Source organism: Mastigoproctus giganteus, chromosome 2, assembly GCF_048544385.1.
Source record: "Mastigoproctus giganteus isolate SK-2022 chromosome 2, ASM4854438v1, whole genome shotgun sequence".
In the NCBI taxonomy this organism is placed as follows: Eukaryota; Metazoa; Arthropoda; class Arachnida; order Uropygi; family Thelyphonidae; genus Mastigoproctus; species Mastigoproctus giganteus.
The window spans coordinates 15,169,420-15,193,726 of NC_143576.1; the positions used below are offsets into that span (position 1 = coordinate 15,169,420).

Sequence of the window (24,307 nt, forward strand, 5' to 3'; positions counted from 1 at the left end):
ATTGAAAAAAAGCACCCTTTCTTCCTCACTGCAATGCAATAGGTCTTTCAACTTCTTTTGACACATGCTGAGCGTCATCCATTATTTCTCCAGTTATAGGGTTTGATCCTGTAATCAAAATACATATTATGCAACATACTTACATAAATATACACATATACAAACATATATAATCCCACCAACCACAATAAAAAAAAACATATTCATATATATATATATACTGTAAAAATAACACGAAGAAGAGTAAAAATAAAGGAAATAAAGAAATGAAAGACCGACTAATTATTTCAATTAGTCATTCATATGGCTAATTGAAATACTTTGTGCTTCCATAAACCATGATCGTGTTGTAGCTTCTTGATAACGTGTGTACCCTGTATTATGATCATTTATTTATTTATTCTTTCTCTCTATCTTTTCTATGCTATTAGTTTTAATTCATTTAACCTTATACAATTGCATAATACTATTACATTAATTTTTAATTAATACAAAAAAACATTATTTATTAATTAATAATTGTTTACGCCCTAAAAGTGTATTTTATATTATTTATTGTATATCCCCTCGTGGCTATAGCTGCTTAGATTTCGTCGGGGTGCGGTCCGATACGTTCTATGTATTCACCATATTTTCAAAACCATCCCACGTATTGCCGTAATTTTGTTTTCCAAAATGGTCTCCTAGGCCTTTGCCCACCTTACTCCATGGCCTTTATACTGAGGCAGCAGTTGAACTGGTGTCTCACTGTACTGAAACCGTAACTTTTCATCATGCTGAACCCATAAATTATAAAATTTCTTATACCACTACAACGGCTAAAACAATATTTTATATACAGGGGTCCTCGTCATCGAAGGATAACTTGTTCCAAATTCCACTTAAAACGGAGTATTCCAGATGTGACCTAACCATTGCCTTATACAATAAGATAATCACTTGCTTGTTCCTATATATCAATGACAGAACTCCGTGGGCTGTTCTAGTAGCTTGTCAGCACTGCTTGCAGAATGTCATCCTGTAATGTACAATTATCCCGAGGTTTTTATTTATTTTATTTATTTATTTTTTTTTTTTGATAAGTCTAAAAGTTTGGTGCTACTCAAGTGGTTTCTTATTCTGGTATTACTACTATCGAAATGTTGCATCTATGCTCATATCAATGCTAAATCTCAGTGTTTCCACTTTTCATCCCATCTTCTCATGAATATTACGGTTTAGCCGTTGGAGGGGTACGCCGTACTGATATGATTTCACCATAGTTTGGGGCATCTTGTATCGACTTCTGTAACGTGACCTTTTTGGTAATTCTTATACAACCCCTATAAATGTCCTTTATACCTGTGCGAAGTTTCTTCGAAGAAGCCTACAATCAAAAATGCTTCCAAAAGTTGGAGAAGCGTTGGAATCGGTGTATACGCTGTCATGGCGATAGTGAGGAGATCCATCTGAACAGTCGGTAAGCTTCATCATTTCCCAAATACTAGTCTAGTCCCTGACCTTTTCTAATCGCAACTCGTACCGTCTAAATTGCTGATTTATCTAAAAACCATCAATTTACAGTACATGTGTGTCGAGGGAGTTTCTTGATAGAATGTCAAATAAATTCTTTTCAACAAATGTTCTCTGCTGACTTTAAGAATAACGGTGTAGTTGTTCTTGCCCCAGAGAACTCCTTTCTGATTAATCAATATATGTTTCTTATAAAATATGCATATTTACTCACTTTTAACGACTGACCTGACATGAACACGATTGGAAGCTGGCTCATCATTACACTCGTCTCCTGTGATAGGATTTCTCAGTACTACGAAGAAACAAATGAAATGAAATTATGAAAAAGATGCTTATTTCTTTATTTTTTTTTTTTAACTTAGCTCAAGAAGTCGTAAACCTATTGTTACATAATTATTAATTACTTACTTACCCGCTATTTTATATGACTGCTCTTCCAATTTTTGTGTAGTTGCAAATATGGAAGACTTCATTCTGTCGGGTTTCTGTTTTGGAGAAATTTGGTCTGGCGGCCCGAAAAGTCTATCTTTGGTACTAGGAATCTGTTTTGCCATCACCTTTCCTACAAACACAGTATCCGGGGCGAAAACAGTTGATTTCAAATAGGGCAGAGAACGTTTACGTCTCAATTGATGGTCACTCTTTACAGTAAAGATGTTGCTGTTCTCACCACCCGGAGGCTTTAGATATCTGCAAAAAACAAATGCAGTTTAAAAATAACTGCCTCTATATATTCTTATTTGCAAAGTTAAAATAATAAACATTTAAATGTGAGTATTTTGCAAATAAACTAGTGATTATATCAAGTATGACAAAAACTAATACACAGAAATATTATACATAAGCTATCACGCAAAGTTAGATTTTTTCTAGATGGACGATATAAAGCTACTGTGTGTGAATGACAGTAATTGGATTCATAAACACACAGTGTTTGTTCCATATCACTGAAGTTTGGATGTTGGGAGGGGGCAGTTTGCCCCTACTGGATCTCCCACTGCTATTACGAAATATCAGATAAAATACCGTTTGCAAGTGTAAGTCAAAGTGGCCGGTAGATCAGGCCTATTAAAAATCGATGATGGGAAGCAGGAATGAAGATATTATTCGCAAGCAGAAAGGCGAAACCGATGATAGCATTCCGAGCAGTTATTAATGTTTAGCAGTTGTCTTTTTTTTTTTTTTTTTTTTTATGTAAACCCAAAACACGAGAGGTATTAGAACCTATAGTACTTAGTACCGTGCTTGGGTTGGAGATTGAGAAGATGAAAGAAGATATTTGTTGACATTGGACTTGAACTTCTGTAGACTGTAATTTTCAGGAAATACGTAATCCGGAAATGATTATTTATTTTTTCATACACATCACATAGGATATTCATACATATAGTATACAGCTGAAGACAATCTTAGACTGTCTTAGACAGTTCCAACAACTCTACACGATACATGCAAACAAAAGCAACCAAATGAAGCTACCCTCGTTATTAGGCGCTTGAGCATTAATGAGCTAAGCGACTATTGTCCATCCGTCCCATCATTTATGAAATAAAATTTTAATATAAATTTTTTACAGCCAAATATAAAATTTTAATATAAATTTTTTTAAATTTTTTTTATAGCCAAATATAAAATTTTCATAAAATTTTATATTTGTCTCTTTTAGAAAGATTCGTAGAGTCACCCCAAATTTCATTAAACCAGGCCAATAGAAATCCGATTATTATTATTTCTTTGTTCGTTAGTCCGCACTTAATAATTGGACTTTCAATAAATAGATTTTCTTGAAATTCTATATTTCGCTCTTTCAGAACGATTTGTTGATCCTTCCCTAATTTCATTAAAATCAGATCAATAGCAATCCGGAAATGATTATTTATTTTTTCATACACATCACATAGGATATTCATACATATAGTATACAGCTGAAGTACTAGTGGTTAAGTTTGCTGACCTGCGCTGATTGGAGGAATATTGGGCAGTATGGCAAATGCTCAGAAACGAAATGCTCTTGGTTTGCGCATTAAAGTCCTTGATTTCTATCACTTATTTTGCTTCTTCTTTGTTTCTTTAATAAATCATGAATTATTACTTTTGCTAAAGCGTCTGAAATGTAAAGAACAGCGTAAATTAACTAACTGTTTTGGTAATGTATATTCGTTCCTGGTAAACCAGGAGTACATATGAGCGCGTATTTCATTTGCTGAAAGGTTGAGTCCCAGGACGAACCTAGAAAACACGAAGTTAGACCATCGCAAAAATTCCTTATGATGAACTTAAAAGTAGATTTGCTGTGCTATTGACCACACGATAAAGTGGTCCATGCCTGGCTTCATTTTATGGAAAATTCTCTAGGAACGGAAAACCGACCAAATTTTACAATTATTTTGTAAATTTGGTTAGCATTAGCAAGAGCATATGATGCAACAAAGCAAGTTATATAGCATCAGCCAAAACACACACACCCTTCTCATTTCACCCATCCATTCGCTCCACATTGTCTAGTTCTGTCTTGAATCTGTTAAAGCTATCAACTTCTATAATGCATTAGGGCTTATGCGTCAGGCTGCGAAAGAGTTAGACTATATACAAGTTAGTGCAAATGCATCATATTAGTACACAGCCAATTCTAGAATAGCAAATTATTTGCAAAAGCGGCATCATTTAAGTCATATCTCATATTCTGAATACCTTCACGACGAGTTGCCATGGCATTGCACTACTTCGAATAAGTAACGCTTCACCTAAATGAGAAGACTTTTGTTACTTATTCTCTGTGGATACCACCATCCAGGCGGCACAATATGAGATATGACTTAAACGGTGCTGCTTTTGCAAATAATTTGCTAATCTAGGATTGGCTGTGTACTAACATGATGCATTTTAAGGGTAAGTTGCTACAATGGATAAAAGGATGGTGGGAGAAGACAGAGGGTGGTAATCAATGGGTGCTGCTCTTCGTGGACTAATGTTATTAGTGGAGTCCCACAGGGTTCGGTGTTGAGTCCTCTGTCGTTTTGTATATTTATCAATGATATTGATAAATATCAGGTATATCAATATATCAGGCTTAGTGTAGAGTTTGCAGATGATACAAAGGTTGGCAGGGTTGTTAATGACAGTGTGCTACTGCAACAGGATCTAGATAATTTGGGCAGATGGGCTAAGCAGTGGCAACTGAAGTTTAACCTTGACAAATGCAAGTACTGCACATGGGTAGAAGTAACCCCAGAGAAACGTACCAACTGTGTGGTACTACACTTAAGGTGGTAGAAAATGAAAAAGACCTGGGAATAATTGTGCAGTCAGATATGAAGTTTTCTGAGCAATGCAGACAGGCTGCCAGGGCAAGTCATGGAGTTTTGTCAATGATATATAGGAATTTTGCTAGCAGGGAAAAGGAGGTAATTGTCCCTCTGTATAAAGCAATGGTCAGGCCACGCCTTGAGTACTGCGTACAGGTCGGGAGGCCTCATTTTAGGAAGGATGTAGATTTGCTTGAGCGTGTACAGAGAAGGGCAACAAGATTGGTGAGGGGAATGACGGGATCCTCTTACCAAGAGAGCTTAAGTTCTGCAAATTGCAGTGGCTGGAGACTAGGCACCTGCGCGGTGATTTGATTGAGGTGTATAAGGCCTTGAATGATGGGATCATTCAAGGCCTCGTGGTGGGATCCTTCCACTTGTTCAGATTACGAACCTAAGGGGACATAAATTCAAATTAAGAAAAGACAGATGTAGAATAGATGTGCGGAAAATTTCCTTTAATGGGTTCAGCACGCTGAATTCTGATGGGATCCTTCCACTTGTTCAGATTACGAACCTACGGGGGCATAAATTCAAATTAAGAAAAGACAAATGTAGATTAGATGTGCGGAAATTTGCCTTTAGCCAGCGGGTGGTTAATTGCTGGAACAAACTTCCATCTGTCGTTGTGGAAGTTGATAGGTTGAATAAATTTAAGGAGGAACCGGACAGGCATTTGGAGGGAATGGTGTGATTTTTTTTTTTTTTTTTTTTTGGCTGATGCTGCATAAGCTCATACATTTGCTTTCTTGCATCACATGCCACTACTACTACTACTATTACTACTACTAATTGTTGGAACAAACTTCCATCTGTCGTTGTGGAAGTTGAACTGGACAGGCATTTGGAGGGAATGATTTTTTTTTTTTTTTTTTTTGGCTGATGCTGCATAAGCTCATACACTTGCTTTCTTGCATCACATGCCACTACTATTACTACTACTATTTGCACTAACTTGTACAAGTATATCAACTTCTACGACAGATGAAAGTTTGTTCCAGCAATCAACTACCCGTTGGCTACCTACTATCCTTTCCCCCCCAGTCTTCAATCCATCCCCCACTCTACCTGCACGCAAGTGAATGCCCCACACAATCTAAATTAAACTATCTAAAATCACCTTCGCCCACTACTTTCGGCCTCTCATTCCTAGCGCCTCCATGCCACGCGAGCGCATAAAGAGCATATATATATATATATATATATATATATACTATCATTGAATTATATTAAATATTAACATAAGTTAAATTGTAATAAAGTGAATAAATAAATAAATAATTAAGCATTCATTAGAGGCAGCGACATGCAATTCTCCATATGAAGCTGAAATACATCCAATATTTTAAATTAAATAAAAATAAAAATAAAACATAAGCCAGTAGTATGGCAAAAACTGTAGAGCGAAAATTAACATAAAAATAACCCAAATAAACAAACGAACGAAAAGAAAGAATAGACATAAATAGTAGCCCGGAAACCCTTATATAATTTCGAGTTTTAAATCCAATTAACAAAAACTGTACAAATTTTATGATAATGCCAATTACATATAAATTTAGCGGTTTAGGATAATCCCAATTACATACAAATTTTAGGATAATTGGCATTATCCTAAAATTTGTACAGTTTTTGTTAATTGGATTTAAAACTCGAAATTATATAAGGGTTTCCGGGCTACTATTTATGTCTATTCTTTCTTTTCGTTCGTTTGTTTATTTGGGTTATTTTTATGTTAATTTTCGCTCTACAGTTTTTGCCATACTACTGGCTTATGTTTTATTTTTATTTAATTTAAAATATTGGATATATATATATATATATATATATATATATATTATTTAAGATATTAGTTGTAGTGGTAAGTTCTAATAGTGCAATAATAGACAAAGTTAAGCCGGCTATAATGTATAATACGAAAGCTAGTACGTTATAGCATCTCAAGCAACCCAACGCCTTATGCAAGTGCTCAACGCAAACTGGAAAAAAAAATATATATGTGCCAAATACAGTAAGGAAAACATTACATATCAATAACATTAAAAGAAAATTAAAATGTTAATTATAGGCAATTAGATACATTGAAAGGGACTTTTTCGAGGGCTAACCCTTTCAATGTATCAACCATAATTAACGAGCTATCCGTTTCTGGAGTCATCGTCCAGCATAACTGTGTCCAAATGATAGTCAGGTAGTATAAGATAACCAGGTAGAATAAAATAACATTAAAGATGTATAACAACCATACAAAGGAAGTAACCATCCATTACAATGAGATATTTAAGTTGATATATCCCAATTTAGTAGTAAACTGGCAAGATGACTGTTAGCCCGACGGATAGCCAAATTTTAAATTATAGAAAGAGATCCATCTATAGTTAGAATTATACGTATGTAGTATATAATATATAATCACGGTAGAATCAGTAATTGCCAAGTAACAGTAGAAGCATGAGCTAACCAAGGCTAAGATATATATATATATATATATATCTTAGTCAAAGTAAATCTTAATCTACTGGTGTTTCCTGGTCTGCCTCCACGGAACGAAAGTGGGCAACGTTGGGCCTCAGTAGGGGGTCCAGAGGCTAAACGACCAGATGAACAACGGGACACGACAATACACATGTACAATATCCATACACTTTTGAATCTCTAGCATTTCCAGTAAACTGGCACACCCATCACAATGCAAGCAACGCGGAGATGGGGGAAACCCCTGGTGCCCCTTGACACCAAACACACTTTACCCGTTGGCTAAACGCAAACTTCCGCACATCTATCCTACAACTGTCTTCCCTCAATTTGAATTTATGCCATCTTAGGCGATTATTCTTAACAAGAGGAGGAATCCCATCAGCACTGAGCATGCTCAAACCATTGAAGGCTTTATACACCTCAGTCAGATCACCTCACAGGTGCCTTGTCTGTAATTTGCAAAATTTAAGCCTTTCTTCGTAAGCACAACCCTTTTTTCCATTCACTAATCTTGTTGTCCTTCTCTGTACTCGTTACAACAGCTCTACATCTGTCTTAAAATGAGGCCTCCAGACCTGTATACAGTACTCAAGGTGTGGCCCAACCATTGCCTTATACAAGGGGATAATCACCTCCTTATCCTTGCTAGAACAATTCCTGTGACAACATTCATTGACAACACACCATGAGCTACCCTTCTGCACTGCTCAGAAATCTTCATATCTGTCTGCACAATTACCCCAGGTCCTTTTCACTCTCTACCACTGTCAGTGTAGTACCACGCAGTTGATACGTTACTCTGGGGTTACTGCTTCCCATATGCAGTACTTTACGTCAATGTTAAACTTCAGTTGCCACCTTTACGTTAATGTTAAACTTCAGTTGCCACCTCAGCCCATCTACTCAACTTTTCTAGATCCTGTTGCAGCAGCGTACTGTCATTAGTGTCATTAACAACGCTGCCGACATTCGTATCGTCTGCAAACGTGCAAACGTGTGATATACCATCATCAATATCATTTATAGACACAGAAAACAACAATGGACCCAACACTGAACCCTGAGCCACTGGCAGAGGTGAAAGAGATTCTTGCAATGCTTCTATTAGAATGAGCAGAAGCCTGAAAAACAAGATGCATGGTATTTCAGAGACTGCTGGGAGCCATTGCGGTACAAGTAAACACATGGGTTGTGTTAGGGTAGCTAAGAATAGAAACAGGTGCAGGTATACTTGCGTGTACACCAATGCTAGGAGTTTAGTAAATAAATTTGATGAATTTGAGGTATTGCTCAAAACATCAAAGGCAGATATTGTTGGGATATCAGAGACGTGGTGTCACACAGATATAAGGGATGCAGAACTGCAATTTGGGGAGTACAACGTCTACAGAAAGGATAGACAGGATAGGAAGGGGGGAGGGGTTATGCTATTAGTTAAGAAACACATAAAAACCAAGGAAGTGAAGCCAGTCGACATCGCCGGACAGTGAAGTGTTGAGTCAGTTTGGTGTGACATAAGCATTGGGAGATCAAAATTGAGAATAGGAGTGTGCTATAGGCCTAATGACTCTGATGAGTATAATAAGGAACTGTACAGGGAATTTGTAAGAGTGGGCCAGTAAATCAGAGAGTCTTATAATGGGAGATTTTAATTTCCCAGATATTGACTGGAATTTGGGGGCTGGCTACTCACACACTAGCAGGGCTTTTGTGGATTTATTGGATGATTGTTTTCTACATCAGCATGTTCGGGAGGCAACTAGAGGGAGTAATACTCTTGATTTGATTATCAGCAGTGATTCTTCATGCATTAAGAATCTGCTGATAAATGAACCACTGGGTGGCAGTGATCACAGTGTGCTGAAGTGGGATTTACTCAAAGAGGTAACTACCATTAGGGGTAAAGGGAAGGGTTATTGCTTCCGTAAAGGCGACTACGATGGACTGAGACAGTATTTAAATTCTATACAGTGGGAACAACTGATGATGTAAAAACAGCAAATTCAAAATGGGAAGCATTCAAAGAACTTATCTTGGAAGCTACTAGGCTTTACATACCAACTAAGAAATATTGTTCAAGGTTTAGGCCAAAATGGATGTCAGATGAACTAATGAGGCATATGGCAGAGAAGAAAAATGCATGGGATACTTACAAATTAACACGTGACACAGAAGCCTATGATAGATACAAGTTGATATGCAACCAAGTTACAAAGGAGGTTAGGCAGGCGAAGGCAGATTACGAGAAATCCTTGGCAAGGGATGCAAAGAAAAACAGCAAAGAGTTCTTTACTTATGTAAACTCTAGAAGGAAGGGGATGAATCAGATTGGTCCACTTGATATTGATGGGTCAACTGTTGATGATCCTGCTCATGTAGCTAACAAACTAAATGAATATTTTGCATCGACATTCACACATGAGGAGTTATTCAGCAAGGGGAATGCCAGAGATGTATTCAACTCTAGCAGTAAGCTACAGAATCTTGAAATAACTGGGAGTAAAATGGAGGAGAAACTGTTGAAGATAAACATAAGAAAGGCACCCGGGGTGGATGGGATCTATCCAGTTATATTAAAGGAGGCAGCAAAGGAAGTAAGCAAACCCTTAGCCATAATTATGAGAGCTTCCTTTGACTCAGGGGAGGTACCCATTGACTGGAAATGTGCAAATGTGACCCCAATTCACAAAGGAGGATCAAAGGCTGACACAAGTAATTATAGACCTGTGAGCTTAACTGCTGTTCCAGAAAAATTAATGGAGGCACTGGTTAAAGAAGCACTGCAGGATCATTTAGACAAGACTTCGGTTATAGCTCGGACACAGCATGGTTTTGTTAAGGGGAAGTCTTGCCTGACCAACTTGATTGGATACTATGATGCAGTCACAAAAGAACTGGATGCAGGGAATAACTTTGATATCATATACTTGGATCTTAGAAAGGCTTTTGATACTGTTGCACATGGAAGACTGCTACACAAATTGGAGCGGTGTGACATTGGAGGCAAATTGCTGCTATGGATAAAGGGGTGGTTGAGGGGGAGAAGACAGAGAGTGGTAATCAATGGACACTGCTCATCGTGGACTAATGTTATTAGTGGAGTCCCTCAGGGCTCAGTGTTGGGTCCATTATTGTTTTCTGTATTTATAAATGATATTGATGATGGTATATCAAGCTTAATGTCCAAGTTTGCAGATGATACAAAGGTTGGCAGGGTTGTCAAGGACACTACTGACACTATGCTGCTGCAACAGGATCTGGAAAGGTTGAGCAGATGGGCTGAGAGGTGGCAAATGAAGTTTAACATTGACAAATGTAAAGTACTACACATGGGAAACAGCAACCCCAGAGCAACGTATCAACTCTGTGGTACTACACTGACAGTGGTAGAGAATGAAAGGGACTTGGGGGTGGTTGTGCAGGCAGATATGAAGTTCTCTGAGCAGTGCAGACGGGCTGCAAGAGTAGCTCATGGAGTATTGTCAATGATATACAGGAATTTTTCCAGCAGGGATAAGGAGGTGATTATTCCCTTGTATAAGGCAATGGTCAGGCCACACCTAGAGTACTGTATACAGGTCTGGAGGCCTCATTTCAAGAAGGATGTAGAGTTGCTGGAACGAGTACAGAGAAGGGCAACAAGATTAGTGAATGGAACAAAGGGGTGCTCTTACGAAGAAAGGCTTAAGTTTTGCAAATTACAGTGTCTGGAGACTAGGCACCAGCGAGGTGATCTGATAGAGGTGTATAAAGCCTTGAATGGTTTAAGCATGCTCAATGCTGATGGGATTCTTCCTCTAGCTCAGAAAAATCACCTGAGAGGGCATAAATTCAAATTGAGGAAAGACAGATGTAGGATAGACGTGCGGAAATTTGCCTTTAGCCAGCGGGTGGTTGGTTGGTGGAACAGACTTCCATCGCTTGTGGTGGAGGTTGATAGCCTAAATAAGTTTAAGGCTCAGCTGGACAGGTATTTTGAACGAACAGAGGGGTGAAGTGGAAGTGGGTGTTTTTTTTTTTTTTTTTGGCTGATGCTGCATAAGCTTGCTTTCTTGCATCAAATGCCTCTACTAATGCTAATGCTAATAACATTAACCACGAAGAGCAGTGTCCATTGATTACCACTCTCCGTCTTCTCTCACTCAACCATCGCTTTATCCATAGCAGAAATTTGCCTCCAATGCCACACCGATCCAATTTGTGCAGCATTCTTCCATGTGTAACAGTATTTAAAACCTTTCTAAGATCCAAATATACGATATCGAAATTATTTTTTGCACCCAGTTCCTTTGTGAATACATCATAGTATACAATCAAACTGGTCAGACAAGACTTCCTCTTAACAAACCCATGCTGTGGTTGAACTATAACTGAAGTATCGTCTAGATCAATGCTTTTAAAGTGGGCGATATCGCCCCCTGGGGAGCGTTTGAATTATCCATGGGGGCGTTAGGCATAAAATGGAGAGACACGGGGAGCGATAGGCATGAAAGGGGGCGACCGGGGGCGGATGGAGCACCATCAATGATTGGCCGTTACAAGGGTTTTATTGCTTATTTAAAAAATGCTGTGCCAAATATTATTACTGTTCATTGTGTCATTCACCGTCAGCATTTAGTTGCGAAAAAACTTGGTGATCAACTGCACAATTCGCTACAAACTGTTATTACTGCTACACATTCTTTGAATGATCGTATATTTCGAAAGCTTTGTGATAAAAACAGTGAAGATTTTGAACGATTGCTACTTCACTCCGGGGTTCGGTGGCTGTCAAAAGGCGACTGTCTCAACAGATTTTATGAACCCTTTGATACTTGTCTTGACGGTAAATAAGCTCATACACCAACCATTAATTGAATATCTCTTTACTGTGACTAGAATTTACAAATTAAAATAACATATTTACAATAAAATTTAATGTATAAAATAAAACTGCTATGATATACTATATAAGGATTAAAACTGTAATAAAATCATTGTAATAAAATTATCTAAAATAAACTGGATTAAAAGCGATAAAACCTGTAGCTTTCGGAAGTATCAGCTTCCTTCCTCAGTGTTTAGGAAGGAAGCTGATACATAAAATAAATATGTTATTTTAATTTGTAAATTCTAGTCACAGTAAAGAACTATTTAAATTAATGGTTGGCGTATGAGCTTATTTATCGTCAAGACATGAATTTACCCAACCTCAGAAGCCTTTTCCAGAATAATTATAGCTCTTTGATACTGTTGTCGAGTTTTTTGAAGATAGCAACAACGACCTTAGTAATGACCTTAGGAAAATGAAAACTGATATAGCTTATCTTGCAGATTTATTTACTATATTCAACTCAATGAACTTACATTTACAAGGACAAGATATAAGGCGAAACTCAAATTTCAGCATTTATTTTAAAATTAAAGCCTTTTATGCGCAACGTAGGATGACCTGAATTGTATCAATTTCCAAATCTGTTGGAAATAGAGAAAAAAGAAAAAATAGCTGATGAAACTCTACTAACTTTTTGTAATCATCTAGAAATTTTGCGCAGAGATATGCAGGAAAGGTTCGAAGATCTCCTTAATTTGAAAATTCCACATTGGGTTTTAAATCCTTTTTTAAATAAGGACGATGGCGAACGTTTTGTAGAAAAAGAATTGAGTTGCAAAATGAAGTTGAACTGAAGCCAAAATTTCAAAATTCATATCAGGAATTTTGGTTACAAAAGAAAATCCCTGACCATTATCCTGCATTGTGGGGAATTGTAAAAAAATTACTTATTTCTTTTCCAACATCATATCTAGTCGAAACCGGTTTCAGTGCTGTATCTCAATTGCCGACAAAACAAAGAAATTGTCTGGATGTTGTTAAACTTGGCGATTTACGACTTCTACTTACAGATATTAAACCTAATATTGATAAGCTAATAAATCTCCACTTAGCTCATCCATCGCATTAAATATTAAAATATAATTAACTACTGTATTTCCATTAATATCATGACTTATTTATGTAATTAACTTTAATTTTTATGACTTAATTTAAGTGACTATAACTGACTTTATTTATGTAGTTGTAATTTTTTACGAAGAAGGAATAAAGTGCAGTAAATAGTTTTCTTTATAATTCACACATATACATGAAGGGCTGCATTTACGTTTTTGGAGGCAAACAGACAAATATTCATTTCGGTTATTTAGCTTCACTTTATATTGGTGGGCTAAAAAAAAGCTCTGGAGAGGGCTTTTTTTAGGGGGGCGGTGATCCAAAAAAGTTTGAGAAGCACTGGTCTAGATGATCCTGCAGTGCTTCTTTGACTAGTACCTCTATTAATTTCCCTGGAACAGAAGTTAAACTAACAGTCTGTAATTACCTGTGTCTTCCTTTGTGCATTGGGGTCACATTTGCACATCTCCAGTCTATGGGTACCTCCCCTGAGTCCAGGAAGTAAGCAAACCCTTAGCCATATTTATGGCTGAGGGTTTGCTTACTTCCTTTGCTGCCTCCTTTAATATAACTGGATAGATTCCATCCACCCCAGGTGCCTTTCTTATGTTTATCTTCAACAATTTCTCCTCCACTTTACTCTCAGTTATTACAAGATTATCTAGCTTAGTGCCAGAGTTTAACAGTCACACATGAGGGGTTTAATACTCCTCGTGTGTGAATATAGATGCAAAATATGCATATAGTTTGTTAGCTACCTGAGCAGGATCATCAACAGTTGAACCATCGATATCAAGTGGACCAATCTTATTCGTCCCCCTGCTTCTAGAGTAAAGAATACCACTAATATAAGTAAAGTTATATTCGTTGTATATATATATATATATATATATATATATATATATATATTGTGTTCTTATTGAAGATTATGATATCTGGTCAAGTTTACTGTATTAGGTATTTGTCAGTTGTGCAACGTTAATGCTATTGTACATAGGGCAATTAGACATTATACGTGTATGAAATTATATTGGTCGATTTTATTTAATTAAATGGTATTTATCTGTAGGGAATTAGGTGTATATGGACAAGGCTACCAAGTTAGCAAATGTAAATTAGCTTTAGCCTGGGAGGCCTATAAACGTTATATTAATGAAATATAACGTTTATAATTAAAAATAATATGATGCTAAATAATGAAAATAGCAATAAAAATGATAATAAACAATGTAAATTGCAAATAACATTCCCTCACTTGGCCACATGTCTGCTACTTCATCGGGGGCTTTGAGCAGAACGATAGCTAGACTAAAGGAATGTCTCATACCTACCCGTTTCTGTTGTCCCCATACCAGTTTTGCCAGTTATTAATTTTTAAGTGATAGTTTTAAACTTAAAATTAATAGAAATTCAATGAGAATGGATATGTTTAGTTTAATTTTATTTAGATTATTGCAAATGTGTATTAATCAACACTATTAGAAATCAAACGAAAATAAATCAAACAAACAGATTAATACACATCTCCAATAATCTAAATAACACAACGGAAGCAATTAAAAAACTCATAGAAACTCTCATCAAGAATAATATACCCACCAACTACAGCCGTAGCCTAGTTTTTTTTTTTTTTTTTTTTGATTTGGTAGTTGTTGGCGCATCGGCTTCTGTGGCCATATTGCACCTCCCAAGGTTTTTGCAGTACTTTGATCCAAGCCCGAGGCGGGAATCGAACCCGCGACCTTTGGGTTGCCGGGCAGGTACTTTACCCACTCGGCTAGCCCGGTCGGCCCCGTAGCCTAGTGGTCAGGCGCGCGGGCGCATAAGTACACGTGCCTTGAGTGACCGGGGTTCAAGCCCGTGACTGCTGAATATGGTGCTGTTTCTTGTATTCTGCCTATCTTGTGAACTCATTTGGTCGTCCCGGAATATAAACAGAAAATTTATGTTAGAAGGCCGCCGTAGCCTAGTGGTCAGGCGTGCGGGTGCATAAGTACACGTGCCTTGAGTGACCGGGGTTCAAGCCCGTGCCTACTGAATACGGTGCTGTTTCTTGTATTCTGTCTATCTTGTGAACTCCTCTGACAGTTTGGTCGTCCCGGAGTATAAACAGAAAATTTATTATTTTTTATTAAAACGGCCACACTTACGAACCTCAACATACACCACCCTAACGCCAACCCCTATACACTTATTGGAAATACACTGAACCAGTTTAGAACTATAAATGGCCCGTAGCTTACCACTACTAGGTTGTCTAAAAATATCTGTGTCCATTTTCAAATAAGATAAAAACTTCCCAATTTTGATACCCGGGTTTATTGCGCTCAGAAGAGGCTCGTCGTCTGACCGCACTGTAACCCGGCCTACCAAACACTTAACCCCTTCCTAAATCAGACAATCTAAATAATGGGAAATTATCACCGGAAACAAACTCCCAACAACAAAATAATTGTGCCTATATACTATACACATAACGTTTATATCCCTTCATTTTAATACAGGATAAAACCTAGTTACACAGGGTGAAAATTCACATTGAACGAGGCTGTAAATATGTACATAGCTATCCCCCCGGACAAACACGGGTCGTTATGCCTTAGAAAAGCTATACCCGCCCTGTCCAGGGGATAGCAACACATTTTTATTTCTTGTATTTTCCAACACATATTGTACTGATATAAACACATTTCATTTACATAAGTTCCTTCCGACATCAGAAGCAACCCCCCCCCCCCAAGCACAAATATAAACCCTCTCATGGCATCAACACCATAATCTACAAAAGGCGCGTCTGCACAGTATAATCTTATCAACATATAAAACAACCAGAAGGCAGGAGTTGATCCCCCTTTTTCAGTCTAACCACCACAGAACAAGAAGGAAGTAAGAACCTTTCTCATTTATTCTGATACATACCCGTTTGTGTCACCTATCCCAGTTTGCTGTTTCTGATACTACGTTGGCAAAATTTAAATTTTAAAAAATGTAAAAATTTTACGAAAATTAAACTAAACTAAAAAATTATTCATTCTCATTGAATTGCTATTAATTTAAGTTTAATACTATCACTTAAAAATTAATAATTGGCAAAACTGGGGACAACAGAAACGGGTAGGTATGAGGCATTCCTTTAGTCTGGCTATCGTTCTGCTCAAAGCCCCCGATGAAGTAGCAGAAAGATGGCCAAGTGAGGGAATGTTATTTGCAATTTACATTGTTTATTATCGTTTTTATTGTTATTTTCATTATTTAGCATCATATTATTTTTAATACCATTTCATTAATATAACGTTTATAGGCCTCCCAGGCTAAAGCTAGTTTACATTTGCTAACTTGGTAGCCTGGTCCATATACACCTAATTCCCTACAGATAAATACCATTTAATTAAATAAAATCGACCAATATATATACAGGATGTCTCAAAAATACACGGCATAACTTCAGGAATGAGTTCCTCATATGTAGACAATAAAAATATTTTATATCAACATAGTTCCGGAAATGCTTGGTTCCCGAGTTATTAACCGGATTGTCTTATCTCCCGCAGGTGATAAGCACCCTTCATGCACGATGGCGCTCCCGCACATTTCAGCCACCTAGCCCGCAATTACCTGAATCTAAAGTTTCCTGGTCAGTGGATAGGTAGAGGTGGACCAACTGCCTGGCCTCCACGCTCAACTGATTTAAACCCACTAGATTTCTTCCTGTGGGGCAATTTAAAATCAATGGAGAGTTTCCACATCAACTCCGGTAGTTGATGTGGAAACTCTCCGCAATCGAATCGTGGCAGGTTGTGAACATACGAAATATGCCAGGAATTTGGCATCGTCTTCGCGAGTCCATGAGACGTCGATGTGAGGCCTGTATTCAGGCAGAAGGTGGACATTTTAGACAATTACTATAAGGTGATGTGAACAGTTAAGTGTCATAGACAGACCTTCAAAACTCGGAAACCAAGCATTTCCGGAACTATGTTGATATAAAACATTTTTATTTTCTACATATGAGGAACTCATTCCTGAAGTTATGCCGTGTATTTTTGGGACACCCTGCATAGTTATATTAATACTAAGAATATAAGTAAAATTAGAGAATACAACTTTATCAAAATCTAGAGGGCTGGCATGCACGGTGAAACAGAATACAAAAAAAAAAAAAAAAAAAAAGACTCCTAATATATATGCGCTACTATATAAACTAAAAAAGAAACAAAATACATATTAAAAATTAACTAAACGGGCGAGCCGCTTCAAATAAATCAGTGCATAGCCTCAGATGAATGGAATTAAATGTGAATTTATCTAATAATATTTTCTTTGCTTTATATTCAGTTGTATAGTTTTTTACTACACTGAAATACATACATACACTGAAATAAAATTTTAAAATCTGGAGTCCAAGGCGAATGCTCCACCCGTTCGTGCAATTTGCTGTCCAAGAATTTGTCTACATCTTCCTTGAATTTATTCATACTGAAGGCAAATTTCCGCACATCTATCCTGCAACCATCCTTCTTCAATTTAAATTTGCAGAACTTTCATGGAAGAGTACCTACCCTCTTCTGTCTTTCACTAAACTGATTGCTCTTCTCTCCACACGTTCGAAGAGATCCACATTCTTCTTAAAATGAGGCTTTCTGAGCAGCATGCAGTATTGAAGATGTGGCCTAACCATTGGTTCCACAATGGAATAAGTCACCTCCTTGTCCTTACTGTTAAAATCCCTGTATATCACTGACAGCACCCCATAATACTCATCTAAAAAAATGGGAGGCTTTTATAATAATTGATTTAGATAATAACAGTTATCATATTTTAAAATGAGCTCTCTTAGCAGTCTGCCTGCTCAGCTCAGAAAAATTCATGTTGAACTGTACATTATACCTTGGGTCTGTTCCATTCTCCACCACCACGAGCCTGATATCACTTGCTTGGTATGTTATGCCGGCATTACTGCTGCCTGCAATTAGAGAGCAGCAACGCAATCCGCTACTGGAAGAAAAAGTTAGTAAATATTCATATCTGAGACGAAACTGACAATAGTAAAAATGAAGAAGAGGGAAGAGGATATAAAGCTATATTCGCTAATTAAATTTTCACAGGTAAAAACATAATAAAAATGCTCATGAAACTAAGCGGATACAACTGTATCCGCTTAGTTTTATGACAATGATAAATTAAAACCGAAAAAAAGGATAAAGTGGGCTTGTTATTATTATTATTATTAGCTATATGGTGCAAGGAAGCCTGAGGCTTATGCCGCAAAAGCCAAAAAAAAAAAAAAAAAAAATTCCCTAGTTACCCTGAGAGAGAGAGAGAGAAAGAGAAGTAAAAGGGAATCACCGAGAAAGAGAAGAATGATGATATTCAGCTCAGGACACTGGGTGTGCCAAGCCCATACTCACCAGATGTGAGCCCCTGGGGGTTAGTACATAATACCTTAATTAATAAATTAAATTACTTCATTTAAAAAAAAATTATAATCAAAAATGTACCCTGAGCTAGATAAAACATCATTAGGAAGCTATATCGTTTTTAATATGTTCTCTACATATTCAATAACTAAGATGTGATATTTCATTCCCGTAGGTACACCAGAGGTGGAGGCCGGAATATGAGGAAGGATTCTATGGTTGGCAAAGTGGAGTATCGAGCAGTGATCAATTTCCTGCATTTGCAGGGCAAGAAAGCTCAGGAAATTGACGAAGAAATGAAAGCTGTGCATGGGCAGAATTGTCCATCCTATGACACTAAAAAAAGTGGACACGGGAGTTCCAGTGTGGTCGTACAAGTGTCTTTTAAGAGCCAAAAGAAGGAAGGCCATCAACATCCACAGACAGTGAGACGGTTGCAAAGGTTGAGCAGCTGGTGCTGACGGAGACGTGTGACTCTTTTCATTTCATCGCAAATGCAGTAGGAATTAGTTATGGGTCTGCCCACAGCATTTTACATGACCAAACTATTATATTTGGCCACCCCAATATTTAAATTCATGTGCTGTGCTGTCTGTAATTGCGTGTGTTCTATGATCGATTTGTCTGTTTTGCTGGACGAAAAACCTTCTTAGGGTAGAAACTTGCTATCTACCACTGAGACCGACTAACTCAGCTATGGAGTGAAAAACTCCCTTCAAGTTCCTCGCGTCATCGACGGGATTCCAAATTGGACCTTTTCCACCCTGTGGGGAGAGAACGGTGACGATACTACTGTGCTACCATGCAGACTACCATTGTACATGACAAAAAAAAAAAAAAAAACCCCAAACTGTTACCAAATTTCATCTGCCGTGAAAAAAAAACCAAATTTCATCTGCCGTGAAAAAAAAAAAACCAAATTTCATCTGCCGTGCTGTCTCACGTATGGAGGAAAAACCCGTTTCTGGGGGAAAAAAACCTTGCTATCTATGCCTGAGACCGACTAACTCAGCCACGGAGTGAAAAAACACATTAAAGTTCCCCGCTTCACCGACGGGATTCGAACCCGAACCTTTTCCACCCAGTGTGGTGATACCACTGTGACGATACCACTGTGCTAATGCGAAGACTATTTTTCATGACCAAAACACCAAATTATGATATTAGGGTGCCCTGTAAATGATTACAGTTACCCATATTTATTTTGTTTGTAAATTGCGTGTTTGTAAACAGGCAAATCTGGTCGATTTGCCTGTTTGCTGGACAAAAAAACACCACTTTTTGGGGGAAAAAACCTTGCTACCTACGGCTGAGACCGAATAACTCAGCCACGGAGTGAAAAAAACCCACTAAAGTTCCTCGCGTCATCGACGGGATTCGAACCCGTGCCTTTTCCACCCGGTGTATGAAGGACGGTGAGGATACCACTGTGCTACATGCGCAGACTGTTTTACATGACCATCTGCACATGTCTAAGCTTTCTGCACGATGGGTTCCAAGATTGCTGACGCCTTTGCAGAAGTAATGTAGTAGTAATAGTGGCATGTAATGCAAGAAAGGAAGCAAGCGTATGAGTTTATGCAGCATCAACCAAAAAAAAAAAAAAAAAAAAATTACACAATTTCCTCTAAATGTTTGTACAGTTCCTCCTTAAATATATATTTAACCTATCAACTTCCACAACGACAGATGGAAGTTTGTTCCAGCAATTAACCACCCGCTGGCTAAAGGCAAATTTCCGCACATCTATTCTACATCTGTCTTTCCTCAATTTGAATTTATGCTCCCTTAGGTTCGTAATCTGAACAAATGGAAGAAACCCATCAGAATTCAGCGTGCTCAACCCAGTCAAGGCCTTATACACCTCAATCAGATCACCTCGTAGGTACCTAGTCTCCAGCCACTGCAATTTGCAGAACTTAAGCCTTTCTTGGTAAGAGGGTCCCTTCATTCCTCTCACCAATCTTGTTGCCCTTCTCTGTACCCACTCAAGCAAATCTATATCCTTCTTAAAATGAGGCCTCCAGACCTGTACGCAGGACTCAAGGCATGGCCTGACCATTGCCTTATACAGAGGGACAATCACCTCCTTTTTCCTGCTAGCAAAATTTCTGTATATCATTGACAAAACCCCATGACTTGCCCGGCAGCCTGTCTGCATTGCTCAGAAAACTTCATTTCTGACTGCACCATTACTCCTAGGTCTTTTTCATTTTTTATCACCTTAAGTATAGTACCACACAGTTGGTACGTTCCTCTGGGATTACTTGTACTCATATGCAGTACTACTTTGCATTTGTCACTGTTAAACTTCAGTTGCCAGTTCTCAGCCCATCTTCCGAAATTTTCTAGATCCTGTTGCAGTAGCACACTGCCATTACTGTCATTAACAACCCTGCCAACCTTTGTATCATCTGCACACTTCGACACTAAGCCTGATATACCTTCATCAATATCACTGATAAATATACAAAACAACAGTGGACCCAAAACCGAACCCTGTGGGAGTCCACTAATAACATTAGTCCGTGAAGAGCAGTGCCCATTGATTTCAACCCTCTGTCTTATCCCACTCAACCATCCTTTTATCCATTGTAGCAACTTATGCTTAATACCATTCTGCTCCAATTCGTACAGTAGTTTTCCATGCGCAATAGTGTCAAAAGCTTTACTGAAATCCAAGTATATGATATCCAAATTATTTTTTTGCATCCAGTTCCTGTGTAACATCCAAACCAAACTATTATATTTAGGCTACCCGAATAATTAAATTCATCTGCCGTGCTGTGTCTTATGTCTGTTAATTGCGTGTGTTCTGTGGTCGATTTGTCTGTTTGCTGGACATCATAATATCCAATCAAAAATGTCAGACAAGACTTTCCCTTAAGAAACCCATGCTGTGTCTGAATTAATGTCGAATGCAATATTCTCGCAAACTGCTGGATTTGTGCTACTGCAGCGCCCACCCTATTCATCTGACTTTCTTGTTTCTTCGCTTTGATTCGTCTCAGGAAGTCATGAATGAATGAACTGGAATCGTGATTTCAGGCATAAAGTGCGGACTTCTATGTTCAAGGCATTAGACAACTGATCCAAAGATGGGAGAAATGTGTCAGTATACATAGAAACATGGAGAGTACATAGAAAAGGATTAAAGTTCCTGTGAAGTTTCCCTTTCTAGGGCTATTATTTCTAGATAACCGTACGAACCTTTTGATACCCCCACGTACAGATTTTAAAAATGTCCCATAACCTATACATTATTGTCTTGATTTCTCCTAACTTTAAACCAGCTTCCTCCCACACCCCACCACCACCAAATCACACACCAAAAAAAAAAAAAACCACTTCAAGCTGATTATGCACATTATTGTTACTGTATTGTAATTTTACTCATTTCAATATGAAAGCAGTATTGTACTTACTTCCCAGAGACTATAAATTTATAAACAATAACCATGGTGATTCACTTCTATGTCAAAATGGATAGGTACGTTAGCTTTTCTCCTTACTTTTTTTTTTTTTTTTTAATATCCTACCCCCGAATGAAATATAACAAATTTTTGTTATATTTGTATTCAAGGAAAAATTAAAACCGTATTTACCGCTGTACTTCCTTACCTTTTACCATGTCCGATGTTATCAATTTCAACATGATGAAATGGGGAGGAAGGTTCGGGTGCCATGATGTTAAAACGGCTCAACAGGAACTGCCTGATTTAAATATGAATTATTTTTGCTAAAACACGATAGAATGACGCTAAAGTGAGCCTGTATTTAGGATCTAATGATACGCTAATCATTACCCATAATTTCAACTATGCAAGAACTTTGGAACACCGTTTTACTTCTTGTAGTTTTATACCGCGGCACGCGACCAGATGACAGCGTATTGTAAATAAAATGTATCAGTGTAGCATGCTTTGGAAACTATTTTATGACGCCAGCTCTATATGTACTAATTTTCAACGTTAAATCCACTAAAATGAAAGCAAATAATTTTAAATAATTTTACCTTCAGATTTTGCTGTAGTAATTGTACAATAAATGCATTAATGGAATTTGGTAGCTGCAATAAGGAATCGAATACTAACATACAGAGATGAACCACCTTGTGCTCATAGAATAATTAATTTCACAAATACATCTGATGACTTGTTAAGCAAAAGCACAGAGTAGACAAAAATAAATAAATAAATAAATAAAATCTATTTAAATAAATATAAATAATAATAAAATTAAATATATAAAAACAAATAAATCATAAACAGAAAGGTTAAAAATATAAAAATAAATAAAATCATAGATAAATAATTACTGTTCTCTTCCCATCAAAATTTCATTTTATTTGCACCTATGGTAGGCTCTCATGCCTAACTGAGAAAAATAGAAAACAATCCAGTCTCAAAAAGCTGACAACCATGAGTGTTGAGATTTGTGGGATTTTGAGACATCTGACATATTAGCGTTTTGATAATGGGACAGCACATATAGTGACAGCACAGTAAGAATAGTAATACATCGAGAGAAAAAATAATACATAGCATTCTATTCTTTGTGCGGCTCTTTGCAAATCATTTAAACAAATTTACTTTTCTTCACACAAAATAAATAAAATAACTTTTCTGCTTATACTCAGGGAACGATCACACGGTCAGAGGAGTTCACAAAATAGAGAGAATACAAAAAACATTACCGTATTTAGCAGTCACAGCCTAAGCACACGTAACTTATTCGCGCCTGTCCACTCGGCTATGGCGGTCTACGTAACATTGCAACGAATCTCAGGGATGAAAATCGCGACAGAACGCATTACGAAGATGAAATATCGGGGTGAAAAACCAAACGCAAGAAGAAAAAACAGAATGTTTCCGGGCCCAAGCTTTTGAAGAACCAACATAATTTTTATGTCTAGTTCTTTTAGAGCACCCAACCTAAATTTAGCAATGATAAGAAGATTATTATAATTTCATAAAGCAGTTGACTCAGTGACCACTGAATTATTACCATTCCATCCGTAATGGATCATGTCACATACCATGCAATATAAAAAGCCAAACAGCTTCATACGCTAGAGCAGTGGTAATTTGCTGCTGGTACTGCAAGTCAAAGTGATAAATTAGCAGTTATTAGCATTAGCAAAGGCACATGGCGCAAGAAAGCAGGCTTATATAGCATCAGCCAAAAAACAAAAACACGCACCCTTCTCATTTCACCTATCCACTCGCTCCAAATAGTCTAGTTCGGCCTTGAATCTATTTAGGCTATCAACGGCTACAACGACAGATGGAAGTTTGTTTCAACCATCAACCACCCGCAGGCTAAAGGCAAACTTTCGCACATCTATCCTACAACTGTCTTTCCTCAATTTGAATTTATGCCCTGTCAGAAGCTTATTCTGAGCAACAGGAAGAATCCATTCAGCATTGAGCATGCTTAAACCATTAACGGCTTTATACACCTCAATAAGATCACCTGGCAGGTGCTTAGTCTCCAGACACTGAATTTTACACTTTGTTCCATTCAATTATCTTCTTCTTTTATGCCCTTCACTGTACTCGTTCCAACAGTTGTATATCCTTATTAAAATGAGGCATTGAGACCCGTATACAGTACTCAAAATGTGGCCTGACCATTGCCTTATACAAGGGAATAATCATCTC

The 24,307-nt window shown here is 37.5% G+C and overlaps 1 protein-coding gene across 1 annotated transcript; it reads right to left on the bottom strand.

Annotated features, from left to right (window-relative positions):
- Positions 1 to 11: 11 nt before the first annotated feature.
- Positions 12 to 22,361, bottom strand: LOC150089179 (uncharacterized). The gene is made up of 4 exons (XM_090390360.1): positions 22,266 to 22,361; positions 1,928 to 2,205; positions 1,727 to 1,807; positions 12 to 108 (listed from the first exon to the last, which is right to left on the bottom strand). The coding sequence occupies exons 1-4, from the start codon at positions 22,328 to 22,330 to the stop codon at positions 26 to 28; spliced, it is 507 nt and encodes a 168-aa protein (XP_090246486.1). The 5' UTR covers positions 22,331 to 22,361; the 3' UTR covers positions 12 to 25.
- Positions 22,362 to 24,307: the final 1,946 nt, after the last annotated feature.

Excerpts from the sequence above, each read along its gene's own strand:
- LOC150089179 (XM_090390360.1), bottom strand. The coding sequence starts at position 22,330 with ATGGCACCCGAACCTTCCTCCCCATTTCATCATGTTGAAATTGATAAC. Across the intron at positions 2,206-22,265 it reads AACATCGGACATGGTAAAAG|ATATCTAAAGCCTCCGGGTG; the intron begins GTAAGGAAGTAC and ends TGTTTTTTGCAG. Across the intron at positions 109-1,726 it reads TGTCAGGTCAGTCGTTAAAA|GATCAAACCCTATAACTGGA; the intron begins GTGAGTAAATAT and ends TTTTGATTACAG.